At 45.9% G+C, this 16,046-nt stretch overlaps 1 protein-coding gene across 2 annotated transcripts in view; it reads left to right on the top strand.

Moving 5' to 3' along the window:
• Window positions 1-16,046, top strand: part of C4H20orf194 (chromosome 4 C20orf194 homolog) — a 188,235-nt gene that overhangs the window by 16,047 nt on the left and 156,142 nt on the right. For both annotated transcript variants that reach the window (XM_038745460.1, XM_038745459.1), the window contains exon 2: window positions 9,803-9,882. In XM_038745460.1, the coding sequence (XP_038601388.1) occupies window positions 9,803-9,882 (80 nt within the window). The remainder of the gene's footprint in view (window positions 1-9,802; window positions 9,883-16,046) is intronic.

Here is a 16,046-nt window from a genome sequence, read left to right as displayed (position 1 = left end):
AGTGCAGAGCACTGTACTAAGCGCTTGGGAAGTACAAGTCGGCAACATACAGAGGCGGTCCCTACCCAACAGCGGGCTCACAGTCTAGAAAGGGGGAGACAGACAACAAAACAAGGAGACAAGAAGGACAGAGCACCACATGGGGCTCACACTGTTAATTCCCATTTTTCAGATGAGGTCACTGAGGCCCAGAGAAGTGAAGTGACTGGCCCATGGTCACACAGCAGACTAGTGGCAAACGGGGATTAGAACCCAGGTCCTTCTGACTCCTAAGGTTCAACCACTCCAGGGATACAACAAATGTTGTTTGACGTCTTCCCTCATGCCCCCATAAGTGTTACCGATCAGTGAATCCTTTCTCTTCTACTCCTCCTCCTCGCTTCTCCTGAGATCTGTTTTGTTTTTAATGGTATCTGTTAAGTAATAATAATAACAACAATAATAATAATAATAATGGTATATGTTAAGTGCTATGTGCAAAGCACTGTTCTAAGCGCTGGGGAGGATGCAAGGCGATCAGGTTCTCCCACGTGGGGCTCACAGTCTCAATCCCCACTTTACAGATGAGGTAACTGAGGCCCAGAGAAGTAAAGTGACTTGCCCAAAGTCACACAGCTGACAGTTGGCGGAGCCGGGATTTAAACCCATGTCCTCTGACTTCCAAGCCCATGCTTGAGTGTGACAAGGAGGGTCAAGTGCAAGTTAAACATTAAATTCTCAAAGCGTCCATACTGAATATTTATTTGTATTGATGTCCGTCTCCCCCTGCTTCTAGGCTGTGAGGTTGTTATGGGTTGGGAATGTCACTGCTTATTGTTATATTGTTCATTCATTCAATCGTATTTATTGAGTGCTTACTGTGTGCAGAGCACTGTACTAAGCGCTTAGGAAGTACAAATCGGCAACATATAGAAACGGTCCCCTACCCAACAACAGGCTCACAGTCTAGAAGGGGGAGAAGACAACAAAACAAAACATGTAGACAGGGGTCAAAATCGTCAGAACAAATAGAATTGAAGCTATATGAACAGCATTAAGAAAATAAATAGAATAGTAAATATGTACAAGTAAAATAAATAGAGTAATAAATCTGTACTTATATATATATATATATATATATATATATATATATATATATATATATATATATATATATATATATATATATATATATACACAAGTGCTGTGGGGAGGGGAAGGAGGTAGGGCCGGGGGGATGGGGAGGAGGAGAGGAAAAAGGGGCTCTCAGTTCTTTCCCAAGTGCTCTGCACCCCGTAAGCACTTGATAAATACGATTGAATGAACGAATGAATAAAATACTTTTACTTTCCTTGCCCAGCCAAATCTGTGGGAAGGGGAATGAGGAGTGGCCAAGGCACAGAATGGGGTGCTCATTATGTGCCAGGTGCTGTACTACATGCTGGGTTAGATCCATTGCTTTGCACATTGTAAGCGCTTAACAAATGCCATCATTATTATTATTATTATTATCCTAGCTAATCGGGTTGGACACAGCCCCTCTCCCACATGGGGCTCACATTCTTCACCCCCATTTTATGGATGAGGGAACTGAGGCCCAGAGAAGTGACCCGACCAAGGTCACCCAGCGGACGAGCAGCAGAGCCGGGAGTAGAAACCAGGTCCTCCGGTTTCCCGGGCCTGGGCGGCGTCCACTAGGCCACACTGCTTCTCTTCAGGTTAGGATGGCCACTGACGGCCCTCAAAATTGGGAAGTACAAATCGGCAACATATAGAAACGGTCCCTACCCGACAACGGGCTCACAGTCTAGAAGGGGGAGACAGACAACAAAACAAAACACGTAGACAGGCGTCAAAATCACCAGAAAGAATAGAATTAAAGCTATATGAACATCATTAAGAAAATAAATAGAATAGTCAATATGTACAAGTAAAATAGAGTAATAAATCTGTACTAATATATATATACAAGTGCCGCTTAGTACAGTGCTCTGCACACAGTAAGCGCTCAATAAATGCGATTGATGATGATGATATGGGGAGGGGAAGGAGGTAGGGCCGGGGGATGGGGAGGAGGAGAGGAAAAAGGGGCTCTCAGTTCTTTCCCAAGTGTTCTGCACCCCGTAAGCACTTGATAAATACAATTGAATGAACGAATGAATAAAATACTTTTACTTTCCTTGCCCAGCCAAATCTGTGGGACTGACGGCCCTCAAAATTGGGAAGTACAAATCGGCAACATATAGAAACGGTCCCTACCCGACAACGGGCTCACAGTCTAGAAGGGGGAGACAGACAACAGAACAAAACACGTAGACAGGCGTCAAAATCACCAGAAAAAATAGAATTAAAGCTATATGAACATCATTAAGAAAATAAATAGAATAGTCAATATGTGCAAGTAAAATAAATAGAGTAATAAATCTGTACTAATATATATATATACAAGTGCCGCTTAGTACAGTGCTCTGCACACAGTAAGCGTTCAATAAATACGATTGATGATGATGATATGGGGAGGGGAAGGAGGTAGGGCCGGGGGATGGGGAGGAGGAGAGGAAAAAGGGGCTCTCAGTTCTTTCCCAAGTGTTCTGCACCCCGTAAGCACTTGATAAATACGATTGAATGAACGAATGAATAAAATACTTTTACTTTCCTTGCCCAGCCAAATCTGTGGGACTGACGGCCCTCAAAATTGGGAAGTACAAATCGGCAACATATAGAAACGGTCCCTACCCGACAACGGGCTCACAGTCTAGAAGGGGGAGACAGACAACAAAACAAAACACGTAGACAGGGGGTCAAAATCACCAGAAAAAATAGAATTAAAGCTATATGAACATCATTAAGAAAATAAATAGAATAGTCAATATGTACAAGTAAAATAGAGTAATAAATCTGTACTAATATATATATACAAGTGCCGCTTAGTACAGTGTTCTGCACACAGTAAGCGCTCAGTAAATATGATTGATGATGATGATATGGGGAGGGGAAGGAGGTAGGGCCGGGAGGATGGGGAGGAGGAGAGGAAAAAGGGGCTCTCAGTTCTTTCCCAAGTGCTCTGCACCCCGTAAGCACTTGATAAATACGATTGAATGAACGAATGAATAAAATACTTTTACTTTCCTTGCCCAGCCAAATCTGTGGGACTGACGGCCCTCAAAATTGGGAAGTACAAATCGGCAACATGTAGAAACGGTCCCTACCCGACAACGGGCTCACAGTCTAGAAGGGGGAGACAGACAACAAAACAAAACACGTAGACAGGCGTCAAAGTCACCAGAAAAAATAGAATTAAAGCTATATGAACATCATTAAGAAAATAAATAGAATAGTCAATATGTACAAGTAAAATAGAGTAATAAATCTGTACTAATATATATATACAAGTGCCGCTTAGTACAGTGCTCTGCACACAGTAAGCGCTCAATAAATGCGATTGATGATGATGATATGGGGAGGGGAAGGAGGTAGGGCCGGGAGGATGGGGAGGAGGAGAGGAAAAAGGGGCTCTCAGTTCTTTCCCAAGTGTTCTGCACCCCGTAAGCACTTGATAAATACGATTGAATGAACGAATGAATAAAATACTTTTACTTTCCTTGCCCAGCCAAATCTGTGGGACTGACGGCCCTCAAAATTGGGAAGTACAAATCGGCAACATATAGAAACGGTCCCTACCCGACAACGGGCTCACAGTCTAGAAGGGGGAGACAGACAACAAAACAAAACACGTAGACAGGCGTCAAAATCACCAGAAAAAATAGAATTAAAGCTATATGAACATCATCAAGAAAATAAATAGAATTGTCAATATGTACAAGTAAAATAAATAGAGTAATAAATCTGTACTAATATCATCATCATCAGTCGTATTGAGCGCTTACTATGTGCAGAGCACTGTACTAAGTGCTTGGGAAGTACAAATTGGCAAGATATAGAGACAGTCCCTACCCAACAGTGGGCTCACAGTCTAAAAGGGGGAGACAGAGAACAAAACCAAACATACTAACAAAATAAAATAAATAGAATAGACGTGTACAAATAAAATAAATAAATAAATAGAGTAAAAAAATGTATAAACATATATATATATATATATATATATATATATATATATATATATATATATACACACACACACATGACATCCCATGTGCGGCAGAATGTCATGCCATCCTACGTGCCATTTTGGGGAAATAAACGGAGCGTGCCCAAACCTTGAGTGTTTTGGGGTGAAAGTAGTACACAGAGCGTACCCACACCTTCAGCATTTCTCTCGGAGCGGGAGGAGCCTTCATCCTCTCCTTATTTGTTCCATCATCATCATCATCAATCGTATTTATTGAGCGCTTACTATGTGCAGAGCACTGTACTAAGCGCTTGGGAAGTACAGAACCTTTGCTTTGCCTTCCCAGATCTTTCTGAACCCAGGCCCCACCGCCGACTCACGGAATGTGGCGTCGGGAAAATGCGGCGTTGGGAAAATGTGGCGTCGGGAAAATGTGGCGTCGGGAACCAACCAATCAATCATATTTCTTGAGCGCTTACTCTGTGCAGGGCACTGAGTAAGTGCTTCAGAGAGGACAACGCAAACGATAAAACGGAGACAGTCCCAGACCATAACGAATTTACAGCCTAGCGGGAGAGACGGACTTTAAATTAATGTCTATTAAATTTCTGTTTAAATTGATGTCTAAATTAAGATCTAGACATCAGGGAGTGGGGAAAAAAGGAAATGAGGGCTTAGGGAAGGCCTCTTTGAAAAGCGTCTTCTATAATAAGGCTTTGAAGCTGGGGAGATTCATTGTCTGTGGGATTTGAGGAGGGAGGGCATTGCAGGCCAGAGGCGGGATCATCATCATCATCATCATCAATCGTATTTATTGAGCGCTTACTATGTGCAGAGCACTGTACTAAGCGCTTGGGAAGTACAAATTGGCAACATCTACAGACAGTCCCTACCCAACAGTGGGCTCACAGTCTAAAAGGGGGAGACAGAGAACAAAACCAAACATACTAACGGAATAAAATAAAAAGAATAGATATGTACAAGTAAAATAAATAAATAGAGTAATAAATATGTACAAACATATATACATATATACAGGTGCTGTGGGGAAGGGAAGGAGGTAAGATGGGGGGATGGAGGGGGGGATGAGGGGGAGAGGAAGGAAGGGGCTCAGTCTGGGAAGGCCTCCTGGAGGAGGTGAGCTCTCAGCGGGATGTGGCGATGTACAGTGTAAGTTAAGCGCTCAGTGCAGTGCTCTGCACACAGTAAGCGCCCAATCAATACGATTGATTGATGTAGACGAGATGGGGGTGCCTTGAGTACAGTGCTCTGCACACAGTAAGCGCTCAATAAATACGATTGATTAAGTTGGCATTAGAGGAGCAAAGTATGTGGGTTGGGTTGCCTGCTGAGGTAGGAGGGGGCAAGGGGCTCAACTGCTTTCAGCCACAGGGGTGGGAAGGAGAAGAACAGCCAGAAGGACCTGGGTTCTAATCCCGGCTCCGCCACTTGTCCGCTGTGCAACCTCGGGCAAGTCGAGTCCCTTCTCTGGGCCTCAGTTACCTCATCTGTAAAATGGGGGTGAAGACTGTGAATCTCAGGTGGGACAGGGTCCGTGTCCCACCTGATTAGCTCGTATCTGCCCCAGCGCTTAGTACAGTGCAGAGCAGAATGTGTTAACAGAATAAAATAAATGGAATAGTAAGTATGTATAAGTAAAATAGATAGAGTATGTATGTATATATGTTTGTACATATTTATTACTCTATTTATTTTACCTGTACATAGCTATTCTATTTATTTTATTTTGTTAGTATGTTTGGTTTTGTTCTCCGTCTCCCCCTTTTATCATCATCATCAATCGTATTTATTGAGCGCTTACTGTGTGCAGAGCACTGTACTAAGCGCTTTAGACTGTGAGCCCACTGTTGGGTAGGGACTGTCTGTATATGTTGCCAACTTGTACTTCCTCAGAGCTTAGTACAGTGCTCTGCACACAGTAAGCGCTCAATAAATACGATTGATTGAGTAATAAATATGTACAAGTCGCGTCCCAGACTGAGCCCCCTCCTCCCCTCCCTGCTCCGCCACATGTCTGCCGTGTGACCTTAGGTAAGTCACTTAACTTCTCTGAGCCTCAGTTACCTCATCTGTAAAATGGGGATTAAGACTGTGAGCCCCACGTGGGACAACCTCATTACCTTGTTTCAATCAATCAGTCAATCAATCAATCAATCGTATTTATTGAGCGCTTACTGTGTGCAGAGCACTGTACTAAGCGCTTGGGAAGTACACTTGGATCTTGGATACTTGGATCTATGACCTATGGGCATTTGCTGTTAGCCCTCTACGCCCCAGCATTTGTGTACATATCATATATTGCAAATTATATATTTGCTTATTTATTATATATTTTTATAATCATCATCATCAATCGTATTTATTGAGTGCTTACTATGTGCAGAGCACTGTACTAAGCGCTTGGGAAGTACAAATTGGATGGCATTTATTGAGCGCTTACTATGTGCCAAGCACTGTTCTAAGCGCAGGGGAGGTTACAAAGTGATCAGGTTGTCCCACGGGGGGCTCACAGCCTCTTAATCCCCATTTTACAGATGAGGGAACTGAGGCCCAGAGAAGTTAAGTGACTGGCCCAAAGTCACACATTGACTTGAATATTTATTCATAATAATGAATATCTCCCTCTCTAGACTGCAAGCTTGTTATCGGCAGGGAACGTGACTGCTAATTCCGTTGTGCTGGACTCCCCCCAGCGCTTAGTACAGTGCTCTGTGCATAGTAAGTGCTCAATAAATATGATTGATTGATTGATTGATAGAGTAATAAAGAAGCAGCGTGGCTCACTGGAAAGAGCCCGGGCTTTGGAGTCAGAAGTCATGGGTTCAAATCCCGGCTCCTCCAATTGTCAGCTGTGTGACTTTGGGCAAGTCACTTCACTTCTCTGGGCCTCAGTTACCTCGTCTGTAAAATGGGGATGAAGACTGCGAATCCCAAGTGGGACAACCTGATCACCTTGTATCCTCCCCAGCGCTTAGAACAGTGCTTTGCACATAGTAAGTGCTTAACAAATGCCATCATTATATACCACTGATCGATTGATTGTAGACTAGAGCCCACTGTCAGGTAGGGACTGTCTCTATATGTTGCCAATTTGTACTTCCCAAGCGCTTAGTACAGTGCTCTGCACATAGTAAGCGCTCAATAAATACGATTGATGATGATGATGATAGTAAGCGCTCAATAAATATGATTGATTGATTGATAGAGTAATAAAGAAGCAGCGTGGCTCACTGGAAAGAGCCCGGGCTTTGGAGTCAGAAGTCATGGGTTCAAATCCTGGCTCCGCCAATTGTCAGCTGTGTGACTTTGGGCAAGTCACTCCACTTCTCTGGGCCTCAGTTACCTCGTCTGTAAAATGGGGATGAAGACTGTGAACCCCAAGTGGGACAACCTGATCACCTTGTATCCTCCCCAGCGCTTAGAACAGTGCTTTGCACATCGTAAGTGCTCAACAAATGCCATCGTTATATACCACTGATCGATTGACTGTAGACTAGAGCCCACTGTTGGGTAGGGACCGTCTCTATATGTTGCCAATTTGTACTTCCCAAGCGCTTAGTACAGTGCTCTGCACGCAGTAAGCGCTCAATAAATACGATTGGTGATGCAGACTCCCTTTCTAGACTGTAAGTTCCTCGTGGGCAGGGAACGTGTCTGCCAACTTTGTTGATGTGTGCAGTCCCAAGTGCTTAGTACAGAGCTCTGCACATAGGAAGCGTTCAGTAAATACCATTGATTGGATGAGTGGGAGGGCCTTAACATCCACGTTGCCCACGAGATTGTAAGCAGGGGTCACATCCGCCTAATCTATTACCCCTCCCAAGGTTTATTACAGTGTTCTGCGCACAGTAGGCGCTCAGTAAATACCTTGGAGTGATTGCTGCTGCTAGGGAGAACAGAAAATGCCAATGTGAAGGAGAATGCAGCGCGGTGTAGTGGATGAAGCGCTCGAGCCTGGGAATCAGAAGGTCATGGGTTCTAATCCCGGCTCTGCCACCTGTCTGCTGTGTGACCTTGAGCCAGTCGCTTCGCTTCTCTGTGCTTCAGTTACCTCCTCATCATCATCAATCGTATTTATTGAGCGCTTACTATGTGCAGAGCACTGTACTAAGCGCTTGGGAAGTACAAATTGGCAACATATAGAGACAGTCCCTACCCAACAGTGGGCTCACAGTCTAAAAGACTCATCTGGAAAATGGGGATTGGGACGTGAGACAGGGGACTGTGCCTGACCCGATTTACTGGTATCCACCCCAGCGCTTATTACAGTGCCTGGCACACAGTAAGCGCTTAACAAATACCACAATGCGCTGGCGTGGATACAAGTAAATTGGATTGAATACCGTCCCTGTCCCACGTGGGGCTCACCGTCTCAATGCCCATTTGACAGAAGAGGTCACTGAGGCCCAGAGAAGTGAAGTGACTGCCCGACGTGGCTCAGTGGAAAGAGCCCGGGCTTTGGAGTCCGAGGTCATGGGTTCAAATCCCATCCCTTCCAATTATCGGCTATGTGACTCTGGGCAAGTCCCCCTTCTAGACTGTTGGTTAGGGACCGTTTCTACATGTTGCCAACTTGTACTTCCCAAGCGCTTAGTACAGTGCTCTGCACACAGTAAGCGCTCAATAAATACGATTGAATGAATGACTGCATGAATTAACTTCTCTAGGCCTCAGTGACCTCATCTGTAAAATGGGGATTAAGACTGTGAGCCCCCCGTGGGGCAACCTGCTCACCTTGTAACCTCCCCAGCGCTTAGAACAGTGCTTTGCACATAGTAAGCGCTTAATAAATGCCATTATCATAGTTTGAGCAGCAGCGTGGCACAGTGGAAAGAGCGCAGGCTTGGGAGCCAGTGGTCATGGGTTCTAATCCTGGCCCTGCCGCTTGTCAGCTGTGTGACTTTGGGCAAGTCACTTAACTTCTCTGGGCCTCAGTCACCTCATCTGTAAAGTGGGGATTAAAACTGCGAGCCCCACGTGGGACAACCTGATCGCTTTGTATCCCCCCCCCCCCAATGCTTAGAACAGTGCTTCGCACATAGTAAGCGCTTAATAAATGCCATTATTATATTTTGAGAAGCAGCGTGGCACAGTGGAAAGAGCGCTGGCTTGGAAGCCAGTGGTCATGGGTTCTAATCCCAGCTCCGCCGCTTGTCAGCTGTGTGACTTTGGGCAAGTCACTTAACTTCTCTGGGCCTCAGTCACCTCATCTGTAAAGTGGGGATTAAAACTGCGAGCCCCACGTGGGACAACCTGATCGCTTTGTATCCCCCCCCCAATGCTTAGAACAGTGCTTCGCACATAGTAAGCGCTTAATAAATGCCATTATTATATTTTGAGAAGCAGCGTGGCACAGTGGAAAGAGCGCTGGCTTGGAAGCCAGTGGTCATGGGTTCTAATCCTGGCCCTGCCGCTTGTCAGCTGTGTGACTTTGGGCAAGTCACTAAACTTCTCTGGGCCTCAGTCGCCTCATCTGTAAAGTGGGGATTAAAACTGCGAGCCCCACGTGGGACAACCTGATCGCTTTGTATCCCCCCCCAGCGCTTAGAACAGTGCTTCGCACATAGTAAGCGCTTAACAAATGCCATCGTTATTATTATTGTTACTATACAGCAGGCAAGTGGCAGAGTGGGATTAGAACCCATGACCCTTGGAGTCGTGCCCTATCCATTATGCCACGCCGTTGTTATTCCTTAAGCGACTTGGTAATCCTTCCCGTCCCTCCCGCAGCTGCAGCCGACTTCGGCAAATCCAAGGCATCCTGACGCAGAGCAGCAAATCTCAGCCCGACGGGATCCTCTGCATTTTAGGTGAGTTCCCGGTCCGGACGGTGGTTCGGGGTGGGCAGAGGGGCGGAAGAGCCCCACGCCGGGGGCCGCACTGCCCCTCTTCATTCATTCAGTCGTATTTATTGAGCGCTTACTGCGTGCGGAGCACTGTATTAAGCGCTTGGGAAGTCCAAGTGGGCAGAATATAGAGACGGTCCCGACCCACACACCCGTCCAAACACCGGAGCGGTCGGGCCTGCTCTGCTGGAGGGGTTGAGGAGACCTCCTTAGGAGCCTCGGGACTACGTATCAATCGATCAATCAGTGGTAAGTGCTCAATAGATACGATCAATTGGTATTTCTTGAGCGCTTACTATGTGCAGAGCACTGGACTAAGCCCATGGGAGGGAACAGTCCAACAGAATGAGCAGTTATGCTCCTTGCTCATAATAATAATAATAATGTTGGTGTTTGTTAAGCGCTTACTATGTGCCAAGCACCGTCCTAAGCGCTGGGGTAGATACAAGGTAATCAGGTTGTCCCACGGGGGGCTCACAGTCTTCATCCCCGTTTTCCAGACGAGGGAACTGAGGCCCGGAGAAGTGAAGTGACTTGCCCAAAGTCCCGCAGCTGACAAGTGGCGGAGCCGGGATTTGAACCCACGACCTCTGCCTCCAAAGCCCAGGCTCTTTCCACTGAGCCACGCTGCTTCCCATAACAGCGTAACAAGCTTTGAATCTAGAGAGGCAGACCAGCGTCAGTGGTGTTTATTTACAGGGAAGCAGCGTGGCTCAGTGGAAGGAGCCCGGGCTTTGGAGTCAGTGGTCATGGGTTCGAATCCCGGCTCCGCCAATTGTCAGCCGGGTGACTTTGGGCAAGTCACTTCACTTCTCCGGGCCTCAGTTACCTCATCTGTAAAATGAGGATTAAGACTGTGAGCCCCTGTGATCACCTTGTAACCTCTCCAGCGCTTAGAACAGTGCTTTACACATAGTAAGCGCTTAATAAATGCCATCATTATTATTATTATTACTATTATTGAGCGCTTATTATGTGCAGAGTACTGGAGAAGCCCATCCCACAGAATTAGTGGACTCCCTGCTCATAAAGAGCTTAGAGTCTAGAATATATGCACTAAGGGCCCTAGAAATATGTTGGGCAGGGTTGCTTCTGTGTAGGACAAGCCAGAGCCGCTTAGAAATCAATCTGGGCTATTTATTCATTCATTCATTCAGTCGTATTTATTGAGCGCTTACTGTGTGCAGAGCACTGTACTAAGCGCTTGGGAAGTACAATTTGGCAACATATAGAGACGGTCCCAACCCAACAACGGGCTCACAGACTAGAAGACTTTACCAAGAGACAATTGAGCATTTACTATGCTCGGGCACTGTATTAAGTGCTTGGGAGAGGACCATCCAGCAGAATTAGCAGACACGTTCCCTGCCCATAACAAGCTTACAGTCTAGAAGATATGCCCTAAGGGCCCTAGAAATATAATAATAATAATAATAATGGCATTTGTTAAGCACTTACTATGTGCAAAGCACTGTTCTAAGCGCTGGGGGAGGATACAAGGTGATCAGGTTGTCCCACGTGGGGCTCACAGTCCTAATCCCCATTTTACAGATGTGGCACAGAGAAGTTAAGTGACTTGCCCAAAGTCACGCAGCTGGCAATTGGCAAAACCGGGATTTGAACCCATGACCACTGACTCCAAAGCCCGGGCTCTTTCCACTGAGCCACGCTGCTTCTCTAGAACTATATATTCATATAAACATTAATATTATATTAATATTAATATTATTATGAATATTATATTCATATAAGCTGTATATTCATATAAACATTGAACATAAGCTCATTATGGGCAGGGAATATGTCAGCTATTGTACTCTCCTAAGCGGTTAGTACAGTGCTCTGCACACTGTAAGTGCTCAATAAATACCAGTGAATGAATGCATGACTGTTTGGTATGCGGAGGCTAGCTGGGGCCTCTGTGCAGGACGAGCCACACCCTCTGCGAAATCAATCAGGGCTATTTATTGAGCACTTACTACGTGCAGAGCGCTGCACTAAGTGTTTGGGAGAGGTCAATCCAACAAAATTAGCAGACACGTTCCCTGCCTTTAACGAACTTCCAGCCTAAGACACGAGCTTTGAGTCTTGAGTCAGTAATGACTACCTTTCACATCCTTCATGTACTAAGCACTGGGCTGGCAGGGCTTTGGAGTCAGTGGTCATGGGTTCAAATCCCGGCTCATCATTCTGGGGTCCAGGGAAAAGAGGGTCAAGTGTCATTAAAAGGCTCAAATCCCTGTCTGTTTCCTCCTTGGGCCATGGGGTTTGGGGAAAGTCTATATCCCTTATGGTGGTTAAGCGCTGTTCTAAACGTTGGGGTTGATACGAGCTAGGCAGAGTTCCCGGCCCACGGTTTTCATGCCCATTTTCCAGATGAGGGAACTGAAGTCCCGAGAAGGTCAAAGTCAAACAGCAGGCAAAGGGCAGAGCCGGGACTAGAATCCACGTCTTTCCGACGCCCAGGCCCGTGCTCCGTTCTTCTCGGGGGAGATACAAGATAGATCAGGTTAGGGGGCTCACAGTCTCTTCACCCCATTTTCCAGATGAGGGAACCGAAGCCCAGAGAAGGGAAGTGACTTGTCCAAGGTCACAAAGCAGACACGAGATGAAGCTGGCGGTATAAACCAGGTCCTCCACCCAGACCCCAGCTTTTTCCCCCTACAGCCACTCTGCTTCTGGAGGCCGAACAGAGATCTGTGTTGGTTTAAAACCAGTTTGGCAAGTGTTTGCACATAGTAAGCGCTTAATAAATGCCATTATTATTATTATTATTATTATTATTATTATTATTAAATGACCTGAGAGGCGAGCATAGCCTTTCATTCAGTCTTATGTATTGAGTGCTCACTGTGTGCAGAGCACTGTACTGAGTGCTCGGGAGAGGACAATTTAATATCAGACACAGTCCCTGCTCACAACGTGCTCACAGTCTCTCCCTACGGAGCCCCGCCTTGCAAGTGAAGAGAAGCAGCGTGGCTCAGTGGGAAAAGCCCGGGCTTTGGAATCAGAGGTCGTGGGTTCGAATCCCGGCTCCACCACAAGTCTGCCGTGTGACCTTGGGCAAGTCACTTCACTTCTCTGAGCCTCAGTTACCTCACCTGTAAAAATGGGGATGAAGACTGTGAGCCCTACGTGGGACAACTTGATCACACTGTGTCCCCCGCCAGCGCTTAGAACAGTGCTTTGCACATAGTAAGCGCTTAACAAATGCCATTATTATTATTATTATATGGATCTGTGTGTATATATGTTTGTCCGTATTTATTACTCTATTTTATTTGTACATATTTATTCTATTTATTTTATTTTGTTAACATGTTTCGTTTTGTTGTCTGCCTCCCCCTTCTAGACTGTGAGCCCGCTGCTGGGTAGGGACCGTCTCGAGATGTTGCCAACTTGTACTTCCCACGCGCTTAGTACAGTGCTCTGCACACAGTAAGCGCTCAATAAATAGGATCGAATGAATGAATGAATGAAAGTGCACTTCCTTGAAGTGCTCTGAGTCCCGAAGTCTTGGACTTTTTAGTTTTTCTGGGGGGCGGCGGGATAGAATGACATAGAAGCTTCTCTCCAACTTCTTCAGGTTGAATTCCAACCCTGTTGAGAAAGCCCCTGGTGCCACTTGCCGTGAAAATCTGAATACATGGCCATCTAGTCTGTCCAGCCTCCCGTCTCCTTAAAAAAGCTAAAGGACGAGGCTTCCGTGTTTTTTTCATTAGTTGGTATGTAAGCGCGTACTATGTACCAGGCACTGTACTAAGCGCTGAGCGAGACAGAACCTAATCAGGCTGTACACAGTCGTGTCCCACATGGGGCTCACGATCTTAATCCCCGTTTTACAGATGAGGTCACTGGGGTACAGAGAAGCAAATAATAAGAATTGTGATGTTTGTTAAGCATTTACTAGGTGCCAGGCACTGTACTAAGCGCTGAGGTAGATACAAGCTGACCAGGTTGGACTCAGTCCTTGTCCCAAGCGGGGCTCACGGTCTTCATCCCCATTTTACAGAGGAGGAAGCAGCGTGGTTTAGGGGATAGAGCATGGGCCTGAAAGTCGAAAGGACAAAGGTTCTAGTTCCAACTCTGCCACTTGTCTACCGTGTGACCTTGGGTAAGTCACTTCACTTCTCGGTGCCTCAGTCACCTCATCCGTAAAAAGGGCATTAAGACTGTGAGCCGCATGTGGGACGTGGACTGTGTCCAACCTGATTACCTTGTATCTACCCCAGCACTTAGGACGGTGTCTGGCACAAAGTAGGAGCTTAACAAGTATCACTTTTTTTAAAAAAAAAGAAGAAACTGAGGCCCAGAGAAGTGAAGCAACTTTCCCAAGGTCACGGAGCAGACAAGCGATGGAGCCAAGACTAGAATCCGTCATCCCCGTCAGCTCTTCCGCACATTTAACTCCCTTCTCAGACCCCCTGTTCCTCCTCCTTCCCTCACCCCCAACGATCCGGCCTCGTTAATAAATAATTAATAAATTAATATTAATAAAATTTGATTTGAGAAGGGAGGGTATTCCGGGCCGGAGGCAGGACGTGGGCAAACGGTCGGTGGTGAGACAGACGAGACGGAGGCAAACTGAGACGGATGGCATTAAAGGAGCAAAGTGTGTGGGCCGGCTTGGAGTAGGAGAGTATTCATTCATTTATTCAGTCGTATTTATTGAGCACTTACTCTGCGCAGAGCACCGTGTACTAAGCGCTTGGAAAGTACAATTCAGCATCAGAGAGACAATCCCTGCCCTCAACGGGCTCACAGTCTAGAAGGGGTAGTCTACAGTTAAGGAATGAGAAGCAGCGTGGCTCAGTGGAAAGAGCCCGGGCTTTGGAGTCAGAATTCATGGGTTCAAATCCCGGCTCCGCCAACCGTCAGCTGGGTGACTCTGGGCAGGTCACTCAGCTTCTCTGTGCCTCAGTTGCCTCATCTGTAAAATGGGGATCGAGACTGTGAGCCCCCAGTGGGACAACCTGATCACCTTGTAACCTCCCCTGCGCTTAGAACAGTGCTTTGCGCATAGTAAGCGCTTAATAAATGCCAGCGTTATTATTATTAAGGAAGTGAGGTAGGAGGGAGCAAGGTGATGGATGACTTTAAAGCTGATGATGAGGAGTTTCAGAGCCCAGATCCCGTAATATATATCTCGTCATTCCACAGTTTATAATATATATCTCATCATTCCGCAGTCGGGGTCCGACAGACGGGCCAGCTGTTGGAGCCTCTGTTGTCAAGAATCAGTCATCAATCAGTGGTATTTATTGAGCGCTTACTGTGTGCGGAGCACTGGACTGAGCCCTTGGGAGAGCCCAGTGCAACAGAGTTAGTAGAAACGTTCCCTGTCCAGAGAAGCTTACAGTCTAGAGAGGGAGACAGACATGAATCCAAATCAATCAATCAATCAATCAATCGTATTTATTGAGCGCTTACTGTGTGCAATAAGCGCTTGGGAAGTCCAAGTTGGCAACATCTAGAGACGGTCCCTACCCACCAGTGGGCTCACAGTCTAAAAGGGGGAGACAGGGAACAAAACAAAACATATTAACAAAATAAAATAAATAGAATAAATATGTACAAATACAATAGAGTAATAAATACGTACAAACATATATACATTAATTCATTCATTCAACTGTATTTATTGAGCGCTTACTGTGTGCAGAGCACTGTACTAAGCGCTTGGGAAGTCCAAGTTGGCAACATATAGAGACGGTCCCTACCCAACAGTGAGCTCACAGTCTAAAAGGAGGAGACAGGGAACAAAACCAAACATACTAACAAAATAAAATAAATGGAATAGGTATGAACAAGTAAAATAAATAAATTGAGTAATAAATATGTACAAACATATACATATATACGGGTGCTGTGGGGAAGGGAAGGAGGTTAAGATGGGGGGATGGAGAGGGGGACGAGGGGGAGAGGAAGGTGGGGGCTCAGTCTGGGAAGGCCTCCTGGAAATGAATCATCTTTTAGACTGTGAGCCCACTGTTGGGTAGGGACTGTCTCTATGTGTTGCCAATTTGTACTTCCCAAGCGCTTAGTACAGTGCTCTGCACATAGTAAGCTCTCAATAAATACGATTGATTGATTGATTGATTGAATAAATTACAGATAGGGACACAAGT

This window comes from Tachyglossus aculeatus, chromosome 4, assembly GCF_015852505.1.
Source record: "Tachyglossus aculeatus isolate mTacAcu1 chromosome 4, mTacAcu1.pri, whole genome shotgun sequence".
Taxonomy (NCBI): Eukaryota; Metazoa; Chordata; class Mammalia; order Monotremata; family Tachyglossidae; genus Tachyglossus; species Tachyglossus aculeatus.
The sequence above is the reverse complement of the archived record's forward strand: the minus strand, read 5'-3'. Positions and strand labels throughout refer to the sequence as shown.